The sequence below is a fragment of the Pezoporus flaviventris genome, unplaced genomic scaffold (assembly GCF_033815535.1).
Source record: "Pezoporus flaviventris isolate CSIRO_AGI_PZ_B2104156 unplaced genomic scaffold, CSIRO_AGI_Pfla_v1 ptg000013l, whole genome shotgun sequence".
NCBI classification, from domain to species: Eukaryota; Metazoa; Chordata; class Aves; order Psittaciformes; family Psittacidae; genus Pezoporus; species Pezoporus flaviventris.
Genome location: NW_026892561.1, coordinates 39,337,026 through 39,363,394, shown reverse-complemented (window position 1 = coordinate 39,363,394; position 26,369 = coordinate 39,337,026). Strand labels below are relative to the sequence as shown.

The 26,369-nt window shown below is 37.9% G+C and overlaps 1 protein-coding gene across 1 annotated transcript in view; it reads left to right on the top strand.

Moving 5' to 3' along the window:
- Positions 1-26,369, top strand: part of PLS1 (plastin 1) — a 51,612-nt gene that overhangs the window by 485 nt on the left and 24,758 nt on the right. The window contains exon 2 of the mRNA XM_061452904.1: positions 21,096-21,204. Within this exon, the coding sequence (XP_061308888.1) occupies positions 21,135-21,204 (70 nt within the window). The 5' untranslated portion in view covers positions 21,096-21,134. The remainder of the gene's footprint in view (positions 1-21,095; positions 21,205-26,369) is intronic.

The following is a 26,369-nucleotide window of genomic DNA, read 5'->3' as shown; positions in this document are numbered from 1 at the left end:
TGGGACCTACCTGTGTAGTAAGTCTGCAAGAGTCCAGAGTATGAAAGGGTAAAATAAGAGAGTTGTGTGTAAGTAGAAATAGCAGCGTGAGTATGTGAGAGGAAAGGGGAGTTTGAGCTTTTTTTCTCTAATTACGATGTATAGCTCTTTCTGTACTTGTTTATGAACTTTGTGTTAGCATTATTCTGAAGGCTAAAATAAAATCCTGTTGGAGGCCTTTAATTCTGTTGCCTGTTTCCATTGTGCTGGGGTTATATCTTTTGCATATAAAACACGGTGGGGGGCATGTGCATTTCAGTTACTGATTCATTTCAGATGGATGCTTTTGGGCAACCTGTTAATTTTTCATGTGTAGGTTGTTATTTTAATCTGCAAAATAAATGTATGCCATTTCATTAAAAATTCTGCTGACCTTTCAAAGGTTGCTAATGTGGGAAGGACCTGGAATACTTTGAGAAACTTCATAAAGAGTAACTTTTATTTTCACTTGTTTTGAAACACGTATTACAATATTTTCTATCAGCTGATTTTATAAATATTAGTCTTTCAATAATTATTCTTAGAAAGGAAGCAAAAACTGTGTAGCTTTACATGTTTAGCTAAGTATAACAGTAATGATCCAGGAAGACTAAGTATGTCTGGGGTTTGTTATCAGTGCTATTTGGAACACAATTTTGTACAGTTTCAGTTAAGTCTCTTTAATGTTGAAGACAGCATTCTGAGTGTAAACTTCCAAGCCTGAGACAACAATCATACTAAGTGTAAATTGCACAACTGGCTAATTTGATGTAGAGTTAAAATTTTTGTGTCATCCCTGTTTAACTTAAGATAGCAAGATAGCTGTTGGGATTTTAAGAGAGTTTGAGAAATCTGTATTATTCTTTAGCTTTCAGCCCTAAAAGACATGATAAATTTATTGACTCATAGGGTGATTTTTTTTGTTGTAGTTAAACCATAAGTGAGATAGACAAAGCGCTTTTGCCTGAAAGTCTTGTGAGTTAACAGAGAGATCATATTAATATAGGTATTGCAGAACTGCTTTCATTTGTCATAGGTAGAATGCTATATAAATTTGTGGTGCAGTTTCCTTAAGCATTTACGACACATGTAGTTGGGGGGGGGCTCTTTTTTTTTTTTTTAAAAGTATCAATTCACTGAAGACACCTCCTGCTTCTCATTCTTCACTGGTAATGAAGTTAAGAGACTTATTTCCCTTCCCAGTTGCAAAGGCCCATCTGCTGCCTTCTGACCATGTCATCAAGTCTTGGTCGTATAAAACTGCCCAGAATAACAATTTCATTGTGCTGCAAGGATGTAAGAAGCCTCATAGATTCTCCCCATAAAAACTTTTTTATGGGCACTCTCAAAACCTACCACTCCCCAAACCCACTAAGGAAATGCCAACTGAAACACCTGAATTTGGTCCTGGCTTTTGTTGAATGCATGATAAGCAGCTCAATAAACTCTTAATTCATCTCCCTGTTTCTTCCTTGTCCCATTATTTTATATTTTTATGTCTCCTGACCCTTCAGGAGGAGGAGCAGGTATATTATCCTGCTAGTGAGAGTGACTCATTACTAGTGGAAATAGTATGCCTTGAGACATTCTGTATGTTGTTTTTCTGGTGCAGCATTCGTATTGGTGAAATGAATGTTAGGTGTGCAGAGATTGCAGAACTTGGGGAAGTTCATGCAGACAGGTAGAGCTAAGTATTAAATACAGTATATGTGGCACTGCTAAGGTTTCTGCCAAAGCTGACATTAGTCCTTTCCCACCCATCTTTTATTCTTCCCTTATTTTTCCCTGAGTTTTCCCCACTTGAGCAGTCCTCTCACTATGGACTTGCACAATTCTTCTGCACCCGCCCTTGCGCGATTCTTCCACACCCAGGCCTCTATCTTCTTTTGCTTTCATTGCTTCTTTACCACATGCCTCTGCAGGCCAATATATTTAAGACACTGAGTGACTTTGCCTTGTACCAGCAGGTCCCAGGGCACAAGAGTAAGTACATGGATTGCACTTTTATTCCCTCTCTTTCTGTTTATTTCTGAGGTAGAATTACTGTTCTTCTTGGGGCTTATCCACTCTGTGGATGTATAAGATGTCCTCCCATGTGGTTAGCATGACTGCAGTTAAATCTCAGCTGTCTCTTGAAGGTAGACACAAGTGACTTTACTAAGTGCATTTCTTGATGCCTTCATGACCTGTGAAATATTAATGTTGTAGAGGCTGATATGGTGGTCAGAGGAAATGCAGTCTAGATGCATGGAGGTCCTCTGAACTGTACAAATTAGTTTCATGTAGTATCAAGGTGTGCTTATGGCGTATCATTTGCATGGTTGCTGTAATAATACCCGATTGTATGATTACTTGAAGACTAATTTCCTTATATAGCCATGAAAATGGTGGTTGGAGTATTTGAACGCATTGTGTGACCTTTGAACGCATTGTGTGATTCCTGTATGCCATAAAAACGTATATTCCAGCAAGCTCGATGCCTGTGTTGCTGTGTGCCCAGCTTGTTTGGGGCACAGATTAAAATTACAGTTCATCCTGGATATTGGTTTGATAATGGGAGAGGGAGGAAGGGGAATGAAAAATTGAAACAATAAGTGGTGGTAAGGAGGGCAAACCAGAAACCTAAAAGCAGATTCATGTACATCCACCTACTAAGCCAAAACTATCAGGTAAAGGAGGAAGAAGAAGTGAGGGAAGAAAATATGCAACAATACAGTCTGCTTTTCTCATGTCTTATTTCTGTATGTAATACAGAAGTCCTGCAAGCATTTATCCATGATCTTTATATGCATAAATGTGATGAAGTGAAATTAAACAGTTCTGTAATTTTAAGAGACACCTTGTTAAAATGTAATTTCTTTTGGAACCTGTTGTGACTATTCTTTTCTTATCTGCAACTACTACTATTAAAAATAATTGCCTGTATGTTTTCTTTGTTTAATTGTTTCTTGCTTCCCAGTATTTTTAGTTTTATATTTAGTTTTTAGTATTGCCAGTGAGGCTAGTAGCTGTGGAGGAAACTCGCAGAAATGTATTTGCTACCAGGATCAGTATTATAACGTCAGGTCTTTTTGAGTTGAGAACTTTTCAATGAGAGTTAAGATGCCTGAAATCCAGTTCCCTAAGGCCAAATTTGTAGAAGCTTAAATGCTGATTTAAAAATATTAAATAATAATAAAAAACCTAAAGAATGTAACTGTTATAATGATTTAATGGGAAAAACTTTTCCATGGTTTAATTGGTCCTGGAAATTACTTACTTTTTTTTTTTTTTTAAACTTTTTAGCAACAGTGATGCTTAAGAATCCCTTAATAGCAGAACTGTATACTACTCATGTTACGAGAAAATTGTGTAGTGTTTTAATTTGCAATGTTGTTTAAATTGCGGTTGAAAATTCTGGCTGTTGAAAAAAGGTTTGTCTTTAGTTAAAATATTTCTTCAGTGAAAATCTAAATAACTGCACAAGCTACACTTTTCATAGTGGAAAGTTGTTTTCTGTGAAAAATTTAATGTTAGGAGAAAAAAATTTCCACCTGTTTCTGTGTTCCATGCTGCTTAAGACTAGAAAGAAGTTTACACAAGGGAATATTTATAAAAGTTCTGCTAAATGTCAACTTTCCCCATTGGCTAGTTTACTATAGAAACCAATGCAGTGAGTAAGGAGAAAGGGGATCCGTGGGTTTTGTCCTTTAACACCCATCCCCCCCCTTTTTTTTTTTCTCCCAAATAATTTAAACCTCTCTGTGCTGAAACAGTATTCATTACACTTTGGAGGAGCATGTGCTCCTTGGTGAATATTTTCCCAGTATTTGAAGCTTTCACAATTCTGTGAGGATTATGTCAATGAAATAGACATCACCTGAACAGCATGCAATGAGAAAATAAATAAACTGAAAAGATTGTACCCTTACATTTAATGCTTCCCATAAAGTGTGTGGGTAATGGTTAGATGCCACAAAACCTCTCAAAATCTCTGTGTTTCCGTAAATGGTTTAAACAGGAGCACCAGCAAGTAAAATCCTAGCAAACAGAATTATTACTGGAGAAGGCTCCTCTGTACTGTGCCAAACAATAAGGAAACAATAAATTTAAAATGTAGTGCTTGGAAAAGATCCCTAGCTAAGCAACTGCGCATGCTTTTCAATTTAAAGCTGGGGTTTAAGATCAGTGTTAGATGATGTCTCACTAGCTTATTTAAGCTCATTTGACGTTCACTATGCTAACAGTTGCCTAATGGTCATGTTGTGATATGCAAAGGGATATTAACAGTGAAAACTCTCATTAGCCAGATCGGTGTGGATCCCGAGTTCCAGGGTATGGTAGAACCAGTTCTGCGTTACAGTCATACAGTTCCACTTTAATAAGAGTTTTTTAAGCATCACATTTGCTACACCTTTAAAAAGGGGCTGCAAAATGAAACACTGACTTCTCTGTTCTGCAGTGTATATGTGAGAAAATTGCTAATTACATTATTTCAGCTAGTCGCTTGCAGGGAAGTACTAAATATCAGTCATGGCTTAATTATATACATAGTTATTTGGTTTGGTACTTCTGAATTTAACTTACTTGGTGAATGTCTAGATTTTTATGTGGAGGTGTGTACTTAGTTACTGCTATTACACACTGGCATCCAGAGAGAATAAAGGTAGTGCGTCACAATAGCTCATCAGCAAGACTGGTATTGCTAAGCTTCTGAAATAAATTACGCATAAAGCAGTTGTGTGCTTCTGCGTGCATGCTTTTGGTGGGAAAAGAATTATCAACCCACTTTCAGAGCTCTCTTGCAGATGGCTTCCTAACAATAATAGGCACTAGCAAAAAAGAATGCTGGGTCTAGTATTACCCACTTTAATTCACTTAATGTATTCATCCTTTCATCTTGTTAATAATCATTGGTAGAATGGACTGATTAAAAACATTGACATGTAGAAAAGCTGAAATATTAGGCTGTGTGTTATCAGCAAGATTCCATTTACTTGAATGCTAATTTGAAGGATTTGTCCTGGTGTGAGCTTCAAAGCTAGCTGTTTCTTCTCAAACCAGATGGTCCCTGAGAAGTTTTTCTTTTCCAAAATTTGTATAGTTTGGAATGTTTTTTTCTCGCTGACTTACCAAGCTCTTCTTCCTGCTCCATGTCTTCCTTTCTCCCATTTTGTTTCCACAAGTCCTACAATTTCTCTTTGCAGTAATTTATGCCCTTATGACAAAAGGAACCTAGGGTCTGTTCTTTCATATCCTAAAGGTAGGCCAGTATAAGGTAGTACGAAATTCTCCTTTTCCATTGGGCTGAGTGTTTTACTTCTGCTGTGTTTCTAGTCCTCTAAGTTTGATTTATAGAATCAAGATATATTAAATTGAAACTAGTGTGGATTTCACCAATGATATAGCTGGCATCAGAACTTGACTCTGATTCTGTTTCCCCCCCACATACCCTCCCTTAAGTAACATGATGTATTCAGTGAGGAAACAATTCATTACTAAATATAAAGTTTATTTTGCTTGATTTGTTATCACCTATATTAGCCCCTCAATTGTGTGGGGTAGATTATTTTTCACATCCCAAATTAGTAAAATGTTATAGCACATGAATTCCACTCTTACTGATAATTTCATTGATTTAAAAGAGTTACTGTGTGCTTAGAGTTGTATTCACAAATAACTGCTTCTCTAGTTCAAGGCCTATTGGATCAATTCTCCTAAAAGCTGTTATCTGGTTCATTATTGATATCTATATACCTTTGATCTTTCATGATTCTGCTACTACTGTGTGTTTCCAGGTATATATTGCTAAACACAGACGGAAAATATCTATCCTCGGTAGGATACAACTTTGTATAAAAAAAAATACAATTCTATCAGCATTAACTAAAATGCATACGTGGGTACAGCATTGCAAAGTGGAAGTTTCTGTTGTGTATATTGGAATTACTCCAGCTTTTTTTTTTAGTGATTCTAATGAAGTTAAGCCTGGCAAAATTACGGTTGCCTGTTGCAGTTTGTTAATGCTGTATGTGTCAGGGTGATTGAGCTTTTGCATAAGGATGGTATAAAAAAGGAGCAAAACTTTTTTTAATAGATTTTAAAAGTTTAAAATTAAAATGTACACTCCCCAGAATTTCCAACATCCTTGAGACTATCCATTCTGCCTCCAACTCAACTTCCTGATTGGCTGCTTCAGTATGGGCAATGTGGTTTGGCCACACTCTACCAAAGCTGCTCCCCAGAGAGGCCTAATAGCAACACGAGACAAGCTGTTTGTCATGCCAGAGCAAATCCCTACTTCTGGCACTCCATTATTTTGCTTTTCATAACGTGGCTTGCACTCTAAAATGGCAGCCTCCTGTTGTGATGAAACACAGCTACTAGGTTGGCTATGATGGGCATTTTAATAAAGTTCTGTCTGATAGACTGACTGCCTTGGGGAAAGTAGACATGTATAGTAAATAGAAGCACATATTTCTGTTGCATTCCAAGATTTCTGCATGTTTGCCCTCCTAAAAGTAATTTTTGTGGTTGTCAATCCATGGAACAAACTTTTTTTTGCCATATAGTTTATTTTTTAAGCCACAATTCTGCTTTTTACTAAGTAAGTTAAGATCAAGGCATTTAAACTCAATAGGATTAATCCAAATCAGTCCTTCTCAACCAAATAAGCATATGCTGGATGAGTAATTGGGTGCTACTATAGTCTCTGTGCTACCTAAGAAGTGCTTCATTAAGATGTCACTTCAGTTGTATTGCTTTCAGCTACAATCTACAACCAGGGCGAGATAAACCAGTAACAGTGGGAAAGCTTGTCCTTCATATTTGAATCAAAGTATGGAAGGTAAGCATAAAGTTGGATTGCTAGTTGATAGTAGTAGCACAATAAGTATTTCTGTGGTATGTTTAGATATTTAAAAACGGGTTTAAATATACAGTTTAAATATACAGTACTGTTTAATGCTCAAGAGCATTAATTTCTGAGAGTTGGAAATATGAATTATTTTTCATGAATTGTCACCGTGTAAAGTGACAGTAAACAACGTGCTATTGTAAAGGTTGGTGGGAGAAGGATGAGCTTATAGGCACAGACTCATTCCTAACTTAACTAAATAGGCAGACATTTCGAATTTTAAAATATTAGGTGAAAGAAAATGCGCATCTTGTGAGATCTTCTGCAGAGACATGTTTTGCCCTTATAAAAGAACTGATCTGTCAGCAAGCTGATTTATCTGATACTTGGTCACAGTTGACAATTTTGTCATCAAAGGAAGTTTTTAGCTACATATTTCACTTGCTGAACATGTGGAAATTTGCTTTCAAACTCCTAACAAGTGTTATGGCTTTAAAACAATATAAGGGAGAGTAATATTTTACTTCAAAAATGTCAGTTTGTAAAGAATTTGGACTGCTATCTGGCAATTTTGGAAGACTGTAGCATTTACTGCAGGCTATGAGAGCAAAAAATTGTCACATTGTGGGACATTTTAAAATGGCTAATGCAAACCAAATGAAAATATATGCTAAATTTAATAATACTAAGAATTCATGTTTAACTAGGCAAAAAGTCTCCTTGCAATGACAATCTGCATGATAAGCTAACAGGATTTTCTGTCTACTAAGTATTGTGCCCTGTAGTTACCAGACAGTAGGTAAGTGTCAAGCATATCTTTTCCACTTATAGGAGTTCAGGTTATTAATTTTAAAGCAACAGGTATCTTTTTAAACTATAATTTTTAGGTTCGTAAGGCTTATTACTAGCCTAGCACTATTTTGTAATTTGAATGGTTTTACAATATTGTAAAAAGGTAACAAAATGTTTAGTTCATAAAATCATACACATCTTTATATACTGTTTTGCAGCAGAATAATAATTTATTAATTTAGTAGAAGCACCTGGCTAGATTTTATATTTAGACTATTTTTTAAAAGCTAATTATTTTTTTTTGCATAGTTGCAATTTATGATTTAAATGCTAAGGGATGTCTGCGCATGTTGCCAGCTCAAACTTATAAAAACAAAGAAAAAAAAAAACCAAAAAACCCCCCCAAAACCAAACCCAAACCAGAGAATTTGGCAAACCCAAGATTTTTATAAAGTTCTGGGATTTTTCTTTTGTTTGTTTGGGGTTTTCTGGTGGAGTTTTTTTGGGTTTGGTTTGTTGTTTTTTTTTTAAATTTATTTTGATTTCTTACGTGTTTAAGAAAGATTGCGGAGCTTTCACCTAAGCATCAGAAACAACTTCATATTCTTAAGTGAAAACTATCTCCTAAATATATGATTCCTAAGTCTTGGATTTTGAATAAATTGGGTATAAAACATTTGCTCAGCTGTTTGTTTTTTTTTATTGTGTGGGGTTGTTTTTTTTTTCCTTTTAACTCTTAAATATGATTAAAAATGACAGTTGGCAACAACTACTGTAGCTGTTTTCTTCTGGCCTTATTAGTAAGAACTATAGTACCAGCAAATGAACTTCATGTGTGCCCCAGATAGTCTTCTAGTTTAGAAGCTACAAACAATACTCTACTTAGTTTTAGTTACTCAGCTTTACTAATGTGTTCCTTTTATCCTAAGCACTTTAGCACATATAACTCTTTAAGGCTATGAATTGGCAAATGGGTAACATTTATGCATCTGTGGACTTAGCAGAGACTGGATGGCTTGGAAATGCTGCCAGTTGCTTTTGCCCTGTGTTCTAAAAGATGCTTTTTTTTTCCTCTAGTTTGACCAATGAATAAAGAAAAACAAAAATAACCTATGAATTTTCCATGACACAAAATCCTGGCTTGCCTGTAGTATAGTAGCTGATCAGTCTAATCTTCTAATAATCTTTTGAACCATGTAGAGTTGAATAAGGTATTAGCAGGTGACAGAAGGCTGTACTGCCATTTGGTAACTAATAAAAACTGAAAACTAGTCTGGCAACATGCATCTATTTGGTACTGTTTAGTAATTGCAATTAGCTGGAATATGAAGAATATGTGGATGTGAACTGAATTGCTGAGGGCAGGAGAATGAATCTGTGTTTGTATTGTTACTCTTAATGATCTTCACATGATTAACTTCTGGGGTGACCTTAAAACTAAGTTCATTAGTAAGAGTTAGCTTGTGGCTCTGACTGCAGTTTTAGCATTTGTAGCAAGCTGAGGTTTCCTACTTCAGACTACCAGAGAGCAGGCACATGGAAAGGTCAAGACAGTAATTTTCTGGAGTGTTGCAGTTGTGTGATTTTAAAATCTGCCCTTCTGTCTTTTAGGCTGCTTGTTTACGGACAGCTTTGTTCATAGTTTTGCGTTTTAAGTTATGTGCTAACTATATGGCATTTTCATGCTTGGAGGGAAATGGTTCATAATTTTCCAGTTGGTTTAAGAAACAGATACTTTTCTGAAGTTATGAGTGCTGTAGGAAGATAGATTTCTTAGCAATACACAGTATGTCCTGCCTCTCAAGCAGCATTGAATCTGGAAGTAATAGAGGCTTGGGACAAAACCTGACAGCCTTGAAAAAATATCAGTGATATTGTAACAGTTGAAGGTAAGCACACTTTGACTGCAGTAGATGGAATGCAAAATCCAGCAAACTTTGAGCAACTGTGAAGCTTGTCACATGTGAAATGGTAATTTGCTAACAGCAGCAGCAGAATGTGGTTGTGAAATAGGTAACAACTGCTGTGCTAGAAGCTGGTAGATAGTGAAAAGCTGTGCCATTTGTTGTATTTTAATGTTTTCTGATTACTTTTGTTTCCTTACTATAAATACTGAAGTGGAGATAATTTTGCAACTACTTGACTTTAATAGCACCGTCACTTTTAGAAAAGTACTAATTTAAATTGTCATTTAGAGGTAGACCAGAAGATGCTGAATCAGTAACTTGCACAATATCATCCGTTCTCATTATGTGACCAACCTTTCCATTAAAATTGAAGATGCTCTCAAAAGTCAGTTTGTGGAGTTGAGAAACTATATGTGGATCTGTTTAATTTTAAAATAAAGCTTCAGTCCTTCCAGTTATAGAGAAAAGCTCAAAAAGTTGATTTTTATAATAATGTGGAATATCTGAAAACAAGACAGATGTAATTCCATATGAGTAATTTTTAAAACTGACTTTTTTTTGTTAGGGTTTGATTTGTGATTGTTTTTGAAAATTTGGGGTTATGACAGTTGCTTCTGTTTAGCTTTTCTGTTTAGTAATCAACTACCAGTGCTATAGTTTAATAAAGGAGTACAAGAATAATTAAAGTATGATCTCCAATTTTATTTGTGAAGTACTGGGACACCCAGAAAGACCCTTTATCAAATGGGGATCATGTCAACATATCGTTAGCTCTGAGCATGATGTTTGCTCTGTACACAAAGTTCTTATTGATGTGGATATTTCAAATAAGAATTTCAGTATTTTTTTCCCAGTTAAGATATATATCAGAGAATATTTATATGGGACTTTACTATAAAAATAATGCAATTTTTGTCACTGTAGTTGCATGCTAACGACAGCTGTGTGTGCATAAACCTAAACAGAGGAAGGAAGAGATTAAGTATCGTTCTTTGTTGTGTCCTTTAACTGACTCACTTTTGCTGTTGAAAACTTGGTATGTAATGTCAGCCTAGGTACTAAAGAATGACTTGAGAACGGGGTGCCTGAATGAACTTGATTAGCGTAGCCTTTCCATTTATATTTTAGCATGGTTTGCTTTGGTGAGATGTCACAGAGAAACCAAGTTTGGACTTTGGAAAAAAAAAAAAAAGTCTCTTCTTCAGACCAGTGACTGGTAATCAAATGGATTTTGCTGTTTTCCAGCTTCTCATCAAATTTTCTACATGTTAATGATTGACTCTTTCCATCTGCCATGCATTTGCATGGTAAAACTGCTGTGATGCTCGGACCTTAGGCATTCATCTTGCCACAATTTCTGGGGTTTTCATTCTGTGCTGTGGTGGCTGGTATGTTAGTTCAGCCTGTACTTTTGCCTTGCTTTTGGTGGCAGTATCTAAGGCTCCAGCTTCCAGTACTAATTGGGAGGAATGATTCTTGCATTCTAGAGACAGTGTCTTTGCCTCATCAGTGGGTGGATGAATTCAGAAATAGTACATAAGCAAAGATATTCATATGGGTAAAGATGGGGGCACGGTCATTGAGGCAAGAGATGGGGACAAGGTCATTGAGGCAAGAAGGAAGACCGGAAAAGGTGCTTCGTGTGAGCTTGCAGAAGTTCTCCAGGAAGAAGGGTCTAGCACATTAGTGTTCTGGGAAGCCAAGTGATTAGTCAGCAGAAGACATAGGTTTCAGTATAATAAACTGATTTTTTGGATAATATCAAGTAATCAGTCCAGAGGGCAAATGATATGGTTAGTGAGAGAGGATGAGAAAAGGTCATAGAAAATGAAACAGTGCATTAAGTTGATTGAAGTTGTTGAAAGACAGATACAGTTTCTGTTCAAGGCTTAGACCAGTCTAAGGTTATGGTGTTTACACTTGTGAAGAAGTTTCTTCCACCAAGTCACCTTAATCTCCCCTGAGCCCCATCATAACTGTTAATAGCTTGTTAATTAATTTGAATGTAGCTTTGCAATCATGGATTACTTGAATATAGACATTGTCATGTGTAAAATGGAAAAGCAAGATTTTTGCTTCCAGAACAGTGCTTTTAGATGTTTAATGACGTTCAAAAGTCCAACTTGAGATTCTTGGATAAAAAGATGAGATAATGGGGCTTGCTTCTCTTCTGTTACCATTATTTTGAGTTACAGAGGACAGTCTTAGTTGTGTTCTTAAGCTGTCTAAGGAAAGCATGTTCTTGCTTAATGCGAATAATATTTTTCTTTGCAAAAATATGACTTTAATTGTGAATAGAATTAGACCTGATCGTAACTATGCTATATACTTGAAGCACAGAAGTGAAAAAATGTGTGTTGTGTAAGCCACACAGGTCTTGGCAATGGGCTTTCATGAGTTTTGTACCAGGACTTGTGAATTCCCTTTGTAAGCACTAGTTTTAAGTGTGCCAGTAACACATAAAAAATATTCAAGACTCTGGACAGGATGGTGGAAGCTAAAGCAATGCCAAAATGGTTCATATTGGGAAGGTAAGTACCACACCCACTAAGATCACATGTATTACAGTCCTGGTGATTTCTACGAATGTACATCCTCTGATAGGCTAGAGGAGACACTCTAGGGTTTGCTCAACAAAGGGAAGGTTTTCTGCACTATTTCATTTCTCCCAAGGGAATTCCCTAGTTCCACTTCTCCTGCCACTGTTTTTACCTATTCTTTCCTGTCCTTGTGTGCCTTGTGTGCCGTGCCTTGTGTGCCATGCAGGTTCTATTGCTGGATGCAAGAGTTTCTTACTGTAAAATCAAAACGTTAGCAAGTATCTCTATGACTTCCTGTGTGTGAACTATGGAACTGAGACCTTGAGGAACTTTTCTGTTTACACTGACATTTGTATTTCTGTTTACACTGACATTTGTATTTCTGTAGCAGCACTAAACAAGAACTGCTTTTATCTCTCTTGGGAGGAGTATCATTGCAGTTGCATTGTACTTGAGTTATATGTTTTCCAAGTTTTTCATTATTTATAGTATGATTATTAGAGATGCTGAAAATCTGCAAAATCAGCTGGCTTCAGTTGAAGTTGCTGGAATACAGCTGAAAAATCTGTCTTTAATAACTGTGGTACTTTTGCTGTGATAATATCTGATAAAGTGCATTTTGAGCCTCTGAAAGATGTTCTCTATCTGAATTCAGAAATAACTCTTTTTCTTTAGACCAACTGTAAGGCTTGATTAGAGTGTATCAGAGCTGAATTGCTAAAACTCAGGAAAACATTACTAGATTCTTGTGTTCTTTCTGTCTCCAAGCTGTTTGCCTGCAAGTACTAGGTTCAAAAGCCTTAAAAGGGCATAATAGGGCCATCCTTTTCTGCTGCAGATTGTAGCAACTTTATTCTTGTTTGTTTTATTTCCATGAGAACATAAGCTGCTTCTACTCTCAAGGAGCTTTGAAAACACTTCTAAGTGGACACAGTCTCTTATGAGTGGATACTTAGTGTATTTGTTAAACATTAAGTCCTTCTGCCTTTTGTGTTCTTTTTCCTGATTAAATATTTATGTTGTTAAGGAATGATACACATACGTAAATTATTTGAAATCGATCATGAAAGATGTTGAGCTAGCATAAAATGTTATTAAGATTTATGGTTTGAGTGTATTCAAATTCCTACTATGCTTTCATTTTCCTTCTGAGTCTGCACTTCTCTTGACATAGCTTGGGTATCATGTGCGTGCTGTTACTGGACCTTCACCAAGGCAAAGGTTGTGGATAATAAAACTGAGAACAAGTGCCACTTTAGTAGACTCACTGTATCCAACCTTTATGCTGGATCAGAGTTCTTTGAATTTAACTTTGTTAGAGATTCTGTTGGGAAACTTTATTTTTGTGTCCCTTAATTTGTTGCTTATTGTGCAGCCCAAAGCATTGGTGTAGCTAAACTGTGAACAGGTGAAGTTTGCAGAATGTTTCAGGAAAGATACTTCTATTAACTCTGCATGCAATAGCATTTTTTCAAAGTTATGTTCCTAGAAGTGGTCATTCTGGTATAGGTAAGGTTTCCATTGATGTTCTTTATTCAGAGTGCTGAATGCAGCAGTACAAAGCACAGGCAGTCTGAGATCCTTCTGAATGATGCATGTGAAGGAAACTACATGAAACTGATACTACTGATGAATTTACATGGCTATTCTGTGTACTCAGCAGCAGAAGGCATTTTGTTAGAATGAAAAGGTATCTTTCTAAAGTAAACATGTATCTGCTCTTCATCCTGTTGTAAGCCTCATGAAATTATTCCGTACTTACACCATAGTAAGTGAAGTCAGATCAGGCCTACGACCAGCCTAACAGTTAGGTTCTCAGTTTAATGTTTTACTGTTTATTCTCAAGTCACCCATGTTTATCTTGAAGGCATAGTGGAAAATGTTGATTTTATTATTCACCAGAGTTACTGTACTGTGTTAATAAATTCCTACGGAGTAAATAATTAACTTCAATTTAAATCTTCTAGTCCTCCTTACGTAAGGTATGTATTTCATGGGCACATAATTTATCACTGGCTGGTTTGATAGACTTTCTCTAGCGAAGATCAGTGCAGACAGTTTTGGAAGAAGTTTTGTTTTTTTTTTTTTTAAAGGGTAATTTTTTTCCTCTTAAATTATACCTCGTTCACTGCATAATGCTGTACATAGAAGATTGAGGAAAATTGCATGAGTTAGCAGTTTATATGATGAAGCATAACATTTTGTAATTGTTATCGTCTAACTTCTAGTAATTTTGGTGGTTAGAAATATATCCGTCCATATTTATAAGCCCAAGCTGAGAAACATACTCCCTGACTCTTCCAAGTAGTGAAGCTTTAGACTGTGACTGTGTGATGTTTAAAGAACTTTAATAACTGTACCTGACATAACTATATCCTGTCACTTGTTTTAAAAATTAGCAGTGTGCTTCAGGAGTTGTAATATCTTTTTTATGTACACAGATATATGTATTTATATAGCGAATTACTTTGACTTTTCAGTGCTCTCCTGTTTTAAAGGTTCACAAGCATCCCCTTTGCTGCATTAGGAGTGAATCTGGTTTTGTATCTTTTTTCTTTGTAAGAGCCAGTGCTCATCATTCTGCAGGTGTATTAGGCTCTTTCTGTATTTAGAGGACTGTCTAAATACCTGGAATGCTGTGTTTGGTTTTGGTCCTCACTATACTAAAAAAATGTTGACAGGCTGGAAAGGGTCCAGAGAAGGGCCACGAACATAATTCAAGACTGGAAAGCATGCCACATGAGGAAAGACAGTGAAAACTGGGTTTGTTTGGCCTTGGGAGTAGAAGGCTCAGGTGGGACCTTATCATCATGTTCCAGTATTTAAAGGTAGTTATGAAGGTGATGGGGGCTGCCTTTTAACAAGGAGTCACATGGAAAAGAGGGAGTAATGGGTACAAGTTATTCCTGGGGACATTCCAGTTGGAGATGAGGGTAATTTGTCCTCGTGAGAACAATCAGGCATTGGAATAATCTCCCCAGGAAAATGGTGGATTCCCCACTGTATTCCATAATTGAGGCTTCTTTTACTTTAGATAACATAAAGTCTATTTCTCTCCTGTTAATGTCTCCTGCAGTTTTTTCACTGACACAGGAAAGATGAGATATCTTTCTGTATCTTATACCAGTGTAAACTATATAAAAAAAATTATGAAGTCATTGAACCCTACTGATTATTCATTTGCTCGTAAAGATTAAGCTGTATCTCACAGCAAGGTAACCTCCACTGCTGTGTTATTACAGACCACCAGTGAAATACCTAAAACAACTTGTCCTTTCACCTTATTAAAGGATTGATTTAGTTGGCCCCTAATTATTTTTATATTTGGGGGTCAGGAATAATCTTGGCATAAGTAAAAATATACCACAGTATCAGGGAGAAGGGGACAGGATGCACCAACCCAAACAGCAAACGGAACAAACAAAAAATGGTGCAGTTATATCATCTGGAGAAGACATCAGAAGCCTCTGTATGTGTATTCATGTAGAATTAACATTCTGTGTATCAATGGCAGTTAGTTCCATTGCTCAAATCTTTATTATATTTAAGTCTTTTCACTAATGTTTAATTAGCATTTCATCAGTTAAAATACAGCAGCATTTTCTCTTCTTTCTTTACTGACTGAACGCAACATCTGATGCATATCCTTGTTTTAAAGTTCCTGTTAATGTCTTCTACCTAATAATGCCTTCTTGTCACATTGAGACAGGATAGAACTTCTAGTTTAACCTGGCAAGAGCTTAAAAGAGACTACCAGTGCATGAAGGCTAACCTGTTCCCACATTGGTTTAAGGAATCCAGATAAACTAACACAAGAATGAGACAGGTTAAATTTATGGTTATTTGGTTTTGGGATTTTTTAATTTTTTTTTTTCATTAATATCTATAGCCATCTGATTCAAAGGCGAATAAGGGAAGCAGAATTTCCGTGTTTTGTACATGTAGATAGTATATGCTAATAACCAGCTGGTTATTGACATAAAAGCACAACCTGCATTTGCAAATTGTGCTAGTTAGTATGTCAATAAAACCAACAGATTTAAGGATGATGCAGCAGTCAAGTGGTGTTTGCAGCAGGGACAGAGGAGGTGTGTCTCTAATGCCAGACAAAAAGAACAGTGACAAAAGAAAATAAGCTCTTGATTCAGCATTTGTAATGTCCATTGTTGTTGTGGAAGCAGCTGCATGTGGAAACAAGGCAAATAGAAATTGGAATGAAGAGCTGGAAAAGGAATTGCCATTTGCCTGCAGGGATGGAGAAAACTATTAGGCCTGATGCCAGTTAACTGCTCTTTTTTCTGACAGCTTTGGTAACAGGTCAAAAAAGCAGCAGGATCTTCGTGGTTGCTCAGCCACAGATAATTCTCTGCATGCAAAGAAGTATGATGATGGTATCAAAAATAGTTTGTAGTTTGTATTGATATTGTATTGTATTATTGGATATGGATATCCATATTGTATTGTTGGATATGGAACATTTCAAGGATACTCCAGTGAATTGTCTTCAGATAGAAACAGCCTTCCACGTATAGAAGGCAGGCTAGGAATAGATCAATGTTGTTAGTTCATGTTAAGCATATTGGCAAGGACTGAAAAGAGGATCATGAACACTTTCTCAGCATAAACCCAATGTTTATACCTGCCTTGTCCTGGGGCAGTAGGAGATGGTTTGATGTAATCATAGACTATAGAAAATCCAAGTGTCGTACGAACACCACCAGAGTAGAGAGAAATGTGTTCTCTGTAAATGAATACATCTTTCAGCAGGTAGTCTTAGTCATATAACAGACATGTACCTTTGCAGACTGAATGTTAAATCTTGTCAGAGTTGCCTGTGAACTGAGCCATCTTGGGCAGTGATAAACCTGTGTAAGGTATTTATTAGCTTAGATAGAAGGTCCTTGTTGGTATATTGAAATAGTCTAAAATGTCTGACTAGTTTAGGTATTGTCTCTGCCCAAACTAGATCTCTCCTGAATGCCAGAACCATGATTGCAGCACTTCTGCCATTTAATTGACCAGCTAATTTACCCTGTAATTATATAATAGGGTATTTAAGACTGTCTCTTTAGAGCTTTTTTTAATCTGCTTCATTCAAGAACAGGTGTTTCTACTGTGTTATTGAAATAATCAATGTCTTTGGAAATCGAAGACTGCTATTTTCTGAAAAAGAATATGATGGATAATCTGAATTATGAATCATAAAAAGGAAGGAGTGAAACTAATTATATTGAAAGTTTCTAGAAAATGTTTTTGGTAAAATCTGACTCATAGGAATTGTAAATAGTTGAAAACATTAACAGTATGACAAGTGGTGTTGCCTTTTGCACCTGCATGTCTAAGTATTTCGTGCTTTGACATGCTGTGCTGTTTCTATATTTCAGAGGATTGTATTTTGGGGTTTTATTGCAGCTTCAGAGTCCTTTAAATTTCCTTAGGAATTAAGATTTAAATGTTTATTTGCTTACCCCAATTTTTTCACAGTTCCTTATTTCTTTAATTGCCACATCTGGCTTCCTGCAAAGGTACTTGCACTTCCAGAAACATCTGTATAAAGTGATTTCTTTATATATATATTTTTAATTTTTCTACGAGTATGAAGACTGATACATGCTGCTAGTAAGCTTAGCAAAATGGATAAGTAGGATTTTAATACTTAAATGAGATCTAGTGACATGAAGGAAAAAGACTTAACTCACCACCTACCCTCAAGGCCATATCCTGTGTCCAGGAACAGTCCCAGTGAGCACACAGAAAATACCCTAATGAAGAAGACAAGACTTCATTAACCCATGGTTGTTTAAGAACTCTTTTTATATATCATCGTGGAGGACAAATAAATCACTATGGAAACTTTATATAGCATCATGGAAGAAAAGTGAACTACTGCCTGAAAAGAAGCAGCAACATTTACTGAGATGAGAAGTAGATACATAGAGCCCATTACTTCTGTCTCTGTTACACAGCAGTGTAAGTGTAGGTAAATAAATGCATATGCTGCAGATAGGGCCCAAATAAATACTTTTACTTTTGTACTTTGAGACAGTAGTCACACACTCTTGAGACAAAAATTTTCCTGTATTTCCTAGAATGGTCTGGCAGTACAGTTGCTATATTAGGAGGTTTCACCACATCTCATGTTATTTATTTTCCTTAAAACCCTGACCCTCAGTTGAAGTTTGTTAAATGAGAAGCTTAACTTTAAAGTAATTTTCTTTTTGAAGGAAATGCCTAACTCTGGTTTCAGATAAGCACAAAGGTCAAAACAAACCCCAAAGATTAACCTCTCCACCCCAAAAAGAAAAAAAAAAAGAGAAAAAAAAGGTGTAAAAAATGTGTTTTAAAACCAACTCACCGTATTTTATAGTATGTTGAACAAGTAGTTGCTTTCATTTCAAAATAGTATTTTGAAAAATGTTGGGAGTTAATCATTGCTAGCTCATGAATGCTGCTTGTGTCATTCTGCATAAAGGTTTAGCTACATGTAGGATACCTTGTTCAGCTTTTTTTTTTCCTTTCCTTTTTTTTTAGCTCCACAGACTTTTCCACCATTTCCTGCAGAGTACTTTTTTCATTACAAACAGATCAAGAATTCTTAGTGAATATTTCACTATGTTTACCCGGGTAATTATAGACCGGTCATCCTTACCTCCATCCCTGGAAAGGTGATGGAACAACTTATTCTTGACACCATCTCTAGACATATCAAGGATGAGGGGGTCGTTAAGAGCAGCCAACATGGCTTTACCAAGGGGAAGTCATGTTTGACCAACCTTATAGCCTTCTATGAGCAAGTAACTAGGTGGATGGATGATGGTAGAGTGGTAGATCTGTTTTTTCTTGATTTCAGTAACGCATTTGATACTGTCTCCCACAGCATCCTCATAGATAAGCTAAGGAAGTGTGGGCTTGATGATCAGGTAGTGAGGTGGATCAAGAACTGGTTGGAAGGAAGAAGGCAGAGAGTTGTGGTCAATGGGGCAGAATCTAGCTGGAGGTTTGCGACTAGTGGAGTCCCTCAGGGGTCGGTGCTGGGACCAGTGCTGTTTATTATTTTCATCAAGGACCTGGATGAGGGAACTGAATGTACCCTCAGCAAGTTCACTGATGATACTGAACTGGGAGGAGTGGCTGACACACCAGAGGGCTGTGTTGCCATTCAGCGAGACCTGGACAGGTTGGAGAGTTGGGCGGAGAGGAACTTCATGAAATTCAACAAGGGCAAGTGTAGAGTCTTGCATCTGGGGAAGAACAGCCCCATGTACCAGTACAGGTTGGGGGCTGACCTGCTGGACAGTAGTGAAGGGGAAAGGGACCCGGGGGTCCTGGTGGATAGGAAGATGACCATGAACCAGCAATGTACCCTTGTGGCCAAGAAGGCCAATGGCATCCTAGGGTGCATTAGAAAGGGTGTGGTTAGTAGGTCAAGAGAGATTCTCCTCCCCCTCTACTCTGCCTTGGTGAGGCCGCATCTGGAATACTGTGTCCAGTTCTGGGCCCCACAGTTCAAGAAGGACAGGGACCTGCTGGAGAGAGTCCAGCGCAGAGCTACAAAGATGATTAAGGGAGTGGAGCATCTCCCGTATGAGGAGAGGCTGAGGGAGCTGGGTCTCTTTAGCTTGGAGAAGAGGAGACTGAGGGGTGACCTCATCAGTGTTTACAAATATGTAAAGGGTGAGTGTCAGGATGATGGAGCTAGGTTTTTTTCAGTGATATCCAGTGATAGGACATGGGGCAGTGGGTGTAAACTGGAGCATAGGAGGTTCCATGTGAACATCAGGAAAAATTTATTTACTGTGAGAGTGACAGAGCACTGGAACAGGTTTCCCCGGGGGGTTGTGGAGTCTCCTATGTTGGAGATATTCAAGGCCCGCCTGGACAAGTTCCTGTGTGATGTACTCTATGTTACCGTGCTCTTGCAGGAGGGTTGGACTAGATGATCTTTTGAGGTCCCTTCCAACCCTTAGGATTCTGTGATTCTGTGATATAAGGTGGTTATTTTGCAACTTTTGGCTTATAAAGTTAAGCCAAGACAAAACTTGTATTTCATGGTAGGCACCGCACCACGTGTAGCAGACTGTGCTCTCCACAGCCAAGCGCTGCTCAGAACTTACTATGTGCAGGCATGTGGTGCCGTATGCTGACTATATATGTGCCAATGGTATGTGCACAGTGGGAGATGTCAAATACAAGCTTGTATATTGAGGCATTTGTGTGTGACTTGTTTACAAAATTGCACTTACTAACAAGGGTCCTGCTCTAGTAAAGCTTTGATAGGAGGAAATGGGCAAGGGTCCATTATGGGGGTTTTATCACCCTTGCAAAGGTGCCTTCAGTTCTGTTTTGCCTTTTTATGGAGTTGAGAAAGTAGATTCACAATGAGACTCCAGTATTTGTGCTAAGTAAAAGCTTTTGTTTGGTTCTTTGACAGTGTTATGAAACGAGCTTGTAAGAAGAGCAGAGTAAAGGTCAGGAGGTGATAGCTTCTGCAGCAGAAAGTCTCATCAGTGTTCATGCGCTGACTATAAGCAGGTACTTGAAAGTGTCCCACTGAGGTTTACTACTGTGCAAATGCTGAAGTGCTCAGTGCTTTGCATGCCTAGATCCTAGCACTAATCATTCATGGCAATGATACTGCATTGCACTTGGAAATCAATTCTTCTTAAAATTACCTTTCATTTCAACAAACAATTTTTATGTTGGAAAACCACTTAAGCAGTGGAGGTTGATTGCTGGTCAGTGCTTATACTATGTAAATGAAAACATCAAGTGTATGAAAACAGGTGCTGCTATTGTGCATTCTCAGTCACTATAGTGAAACAATTTGCTAGGTGTTTGATGTACTCTGAAGTGGTGTTTGTAATGTTTTAAGTATGCCAGGACTGGAAATGTCATGCAGGTCTGGTACCTTGTATTGAAAAGGTCATTATTTACATTGTCATTACGTACATTAATATGTGCTTGGAATTAAAGCTTTATATATTTCCTGTTTATTATAATTAGGTATAAGCAATTGAAGACAATTCTTCTTGCTGTCCAGAGATGGAAAACAACATAACTACTATCTCTCGTGAAGAGCTTGAAGAACTAAGAGAAGCATTCAGTAAAATAGGTATGCTTTATGTAAAAAAATGAGGATGCAATTAACATTGCAAAACCATGTAGGGTTTGTGGAAGAAATCTTTATGGATCACTTCATTTTGATAGGGATGTGTTTTTCTTCTGTGTTGCCAGCAATAGCTAAGAAAACAAGAATGTTTACATAAACACCCTAATTTTCACTGAAACTATGTGTGTTTATTAATATATTTCAACTTCAGCAACTAAAACAGATATATTTTCTTGCCGAGCAGTTGCATTATTGTGCCATTGTATATGCGGTATGATAGGTCTCAATAAATTTTTTTAACTTAGATTTTAAAAACAAAGATTAAACTTGTTTTCATGTTAAATTGCTGACACTTTGGTTTTGCTTTGCTTGCACAGTTTGAACTAGTAATTTTTTTATTTATTGAATGAATTGGATTTTACATTTGAAAGTAAAGGTAATCTTGGAGACTTTTTGATCTTGCTTTTGTAGCTAGCGGATGTTAATAAGTAACTGTACAATTTTGTATGCTTGACAGGATGTTTGCAGATTAATTGGAGAGTAAATAAAAAGAGTGAGAAATGATATAGCAGCTAACACTTATTTCCAGATTGCAATATTGTTGTGAATGCTAAAGTTCATGTCTGCTTTATTTCTTATTTGCTGCAGTTCTGAAGGGATGATGTGTAACTGCAGCTCAGCAAATATAACTAACATATTTATAATAATTCACAATGGGAAAACAGGGTTGCTTTAGGCAAGAAGACTTAAATACTAGGATCCAGTTTGTTAAAGATACTATTGGGAAGCTGTAGGGTAGAGACCTCTAAGACTGTATGTAGCATAGAAAAGGTGAAGAGGAGATTACTCAGTATCTGTCAATACAGGTATCATGTGATGCCCAGTAGAGACTCAGAAAGCTTAACATGGAAAGAAGCAACTTTTCTTCGTGACAAGTAATAAAACCATGAAGCTATTGCATTGGGATGTTGTTCAGACCACGAGTAGATATGTTAACAGAATAAGATGCAATCACAGAAAACAATTCATGAGTTGCTGTTAAACAATCTTCTTGACAGTCTGTAGCTCAAGAAGTCTATAGCCTGTAGGAGCTGGAAAGACAGACCATGTTAAAGAGCACTGTATGCATGTATTAATCTACTGTGAGGTGTTAGGATTAGTAGTGCTCACTGGTATTGTTGGACAGCTTTTCTATTTGGTTTTCACCATATGCATTTCATCTTTTTCTCCCTTTCATTTCTGTGTTTTCAAGTTTCTGCTCTAAGAATTGTCTTTACTGCTCCTACTCACTGACAAACGTTTTCTTATTGTATTACGATTTTTGTAAAACAGAAAAATTTAGCATCATTAGTGTTTTTCTTTTTTCATTGTTACATTTCCAGTGTCTTTATGGATAGATTGCTTGCAGCTATGTAGGTAAACTGAGAGAAAAGGCATCTATTTAACTTTCTGCTTGTCATCATGGAAACTTAGCTTCCGTGAAAGATGAACCAAGAGAAATAAAATAGCTGGTAACTTGAGTGAGCTCGTGAGCATGTCCTCTGCTTTTTAGATTATCCCTATTATTATGTGTATTGTGACATGTCTGCAAATCATACAGCAGGTTAATGCATTTGCGGACATGAAGCTTTTCTGTGTAGTGTTTCATGAGTTGTTGGTAATATTGAAAACGGAAAGAGGAATATTTTTCTTTTTAACAGGTGTTGTTAGCCTTTTTGTCAGCAGTGAAATGTGGCTGCCTTATGAAGCTGTGCAGAAACTACTTAATGTAGTATAGATTACAGGGAAATGACCGTATAGCAGTCAGTTATGACTAGAGATGAAAGCATGTTTCTCTGCTTGCCCTTCTGTAATGTGATGCATACTCACCCACTCTGATAGTGTTGGCTGAGTTTTGATACTAGAGGCAACATGGGGAGATTTTTTTAACTAGTAAACCAAAGAAAGCAAAAATTGGAGCACCTTGACAAGTCAGAAAAGTAGCCACGTAGTCTTGCTTCTGTTTCTGACTCCTTGTGTTACTTGTGGATTTCTTTTAAATTAATTATCTTAGATGCATCATTTGTAGAACTGGGAAAATAATATTTGTATTTTTCAAGAGCTTTAGTATGATCATGAAAGAGACTCAAAGTTTTTGTCAAACTTGGAAAATATTAGCATTAAATATATAAAATTATGGCATTATATCCAGCGCTATTTATGCCAGTTATGATTTCTTGTATTTTATTAAGCTTCACCTGTACGGTGCTTGTCTACTTTGAAAAATACTCTCCTTTGCATAGATATTGCACTGCAGGTACAGGTAAGGCTTTTTTAATGGACATGCTCAAATTCTGCTTGCACAGATATGTGTGTACATATATATGGAAATATGCATAAATATAAAAAATAGGAACAGATAATGAATCAAGCACATATTATCTGTTACATTGGATAAAAACATAGGTTTTTAAAATGATGCTTTAGTATACTAAGACAAGAATTCGAGACAGCTTTCTACATACAGATTGGCCCATAGGGGAAGTATGAAGGGTATTTTCATGATTTCTTCTGTGCTGCTGTCTTATTAATTGTAACACAAATTATACTGAACCTTTTACAATTTATTTTTTTTCATGTGATACAGCCATTCATTTTTTTCCCTATACCATACCCCTTGTTGAAAAAGGCATTCCTGACTTGGTCTTGGGAGCCAAGTGTAAGTGAAGGTGGTGATACAAATTGCTCCCAACATACCTAGTGTCCTGGGTTCAGCAGTAGCAGTCATGTTTTTTCCTTTGTGTTAACTGGTGCAGTGCTGTGTTTTGACTTCTAGTTTTGAGAACAGCGTTGGTGAAGCCGATGTTTTCGGTTGTTGCTAAGTGATGTTTACCCTGACCAAGGACTTTGTGAGGCTCATGCTCTGCCAGGGAGGAGGGGAGGCTGTGAGGAAGCAGAGACGGGGCGCCTGACCCGGGCTAGCCGGGGAGGTATTCCATACCACAGCACGTCATGCCCGGGGTGGGGGGTAACTGGGAGTTGCCCGGAAGGACACGGGCTTCCGGGTGGAACTCGTTTTCTTGGCCGGTGGTATCGTATTCTCTTCCCTTGTTATTTTCCCTTATCATTGTTTTAGCTGATAGTAGCGGTGGTGATTTGTTGCTGGACTGTTCTTGTCTCAACCCGTAGGAGTTGCACTCTCTCGATCCTCCTCCCCGTTCCTCCGGGAGCGGGGAAGGGGAGAGCCCCGGTGCAGGGAGGGGGGGGGAGACGAACACGGACCTTGATTGTTGTCAGCTTGGCACCACTCACTGGGAGTGAGTGAACAAGTTACCTGACTGGGTTTAAACCACGACAGTTCTTTTTGGCGCCCAACGTGGGGCTCGAGGGGTTGAGATAAGAACAGATCTGACTGGATTGATAGTCACTCGTCACAATGCTGATTTATTGGCTCTCAAGGTTTTTCCTCTTGATCTCACAGTTTCAGTATACCATATCTTACGTCCATCCGGTATTGGCTGTATTAGTGTTTTTCAAGTGTGGGGCTTGGGCTAAGGTTTTTATCCCATTGTACTTTATGGTAATGACTTGTAATACAATAGAATCATTGATCATGAAACTGATCTGGTTTATGTTCCCAGTGTGGTCACCACCTTTATACTTTGGGAGGTATATGATGGAGGTGCTTAGCAATTACACATCTTTTTTCTCCTTCTCAGGTGCTCAACCTGTGAAGGAGACATCCTTTTACCCTCCTAGTCGTCCCCCCAGACCATTTACATTTGAGAGTTTTGAATTTTTTAAATGGCCTTTTAATGCTCTTGAGACTTGTTTGCTGATGGTGATGGGAATCACCATGCTAACACGCATACAGAGTGTGTTTTGCCCACTACTGATTTCAAGAGTTAAGCAGATTCAGGTTTGGGTCTTGTCTGGGGTCAAACGACGATGTAGGAGGACCGAGAGATTTTCCCAGAGGCTGGACAGCCATGAGTGGCAGGGTGTGTGGGATAGTATGGGCAAGTATCTAGGTCAGTGGGCCCCTCCAGTATTTTGGAATTTCACTACCGAACAACTGCAAAATCCAGAAGAATTAGTAAAACACTTAAATGAGGTGTGTGGTCATTCTGGCCATACCAGAGATGGACAAATCACGGCAACGTGCTGGGGCTTGGCCTATGCTTACAGGGCCTTGTTCAACACTATTCAGCACCTTCAAAAGGAAAAGAATGTCGGCGGATTTGAGGGCAAAGTGACAGTCGCTACTCAAACTTTGGCTGCAATGAACTGCGCAGCTACCCCAGTGGCAAGTACAGCAGCTGCTCAAACTTCAACTGCAACAGACAGCGCGGTTACCCCAGCTCCAAGCACGGTAGCTACACCACCCCCAGCAACAAGTACAGTCGCTACTCAAACCACAGTGATAATCACTGCAGCCAAACCAGAGGACCAATTCGTACCAATATCAGTTGCCCCTGTACGCAAGAGAACAAGCAAAAAGGAGGCAAAAAGGGTGAAGCGAGATGAAGAACCAATGAATTCACCACCCGGTCCAGAATCTGATCAGGAGTCATCCTCACATGACGAAGAAGAAGAAGAAGTAACTTCTCGACCTCGGACCTCAACCGAGCTGCGGAATATGCGAAAAGATTTTACCCGTCAACCAGGGGAGCACATCATCACCTGGTTACTCCGATGCTGGGACAATGGGGCCGATGGTCACGAACTAGAAGGTACAGAAGCCAAGCAGCTGGGATCACTTGCTAGAGAAGGGGGAATTGACAAAGCAATTGCAAGAGAGAAAAAGTCCCTCAGCCTTTGGAGGAGGCTCTTGGCAGCTGTGAAAGAAAGGTTTCCGTACAAGGACGATGTTACGAGTCGTTCGGCCAAGTGGACTACTATAGACAAAGGCATCCAGTCTCTGAGGGAATCGGCCATCGTAGAGATGATCTATCACATCAAGCCAAATAACGGGGATACACCTATAGATCCAGATGAAGTTGAATGTACACGACCCATGTGGCGAAAACTTACACGGAATGCACCGTCATCATATGCCCATTCATTGGCAACAGTGACCTGGAATGACATAGTACCACTAACAGTGGATGAAATGGTTCATAAACTCCGAGAGTTCGAAGACAATCTCACTCCTTCCATCATCTCAGCTGTGAAAAAACTGTCCCAGG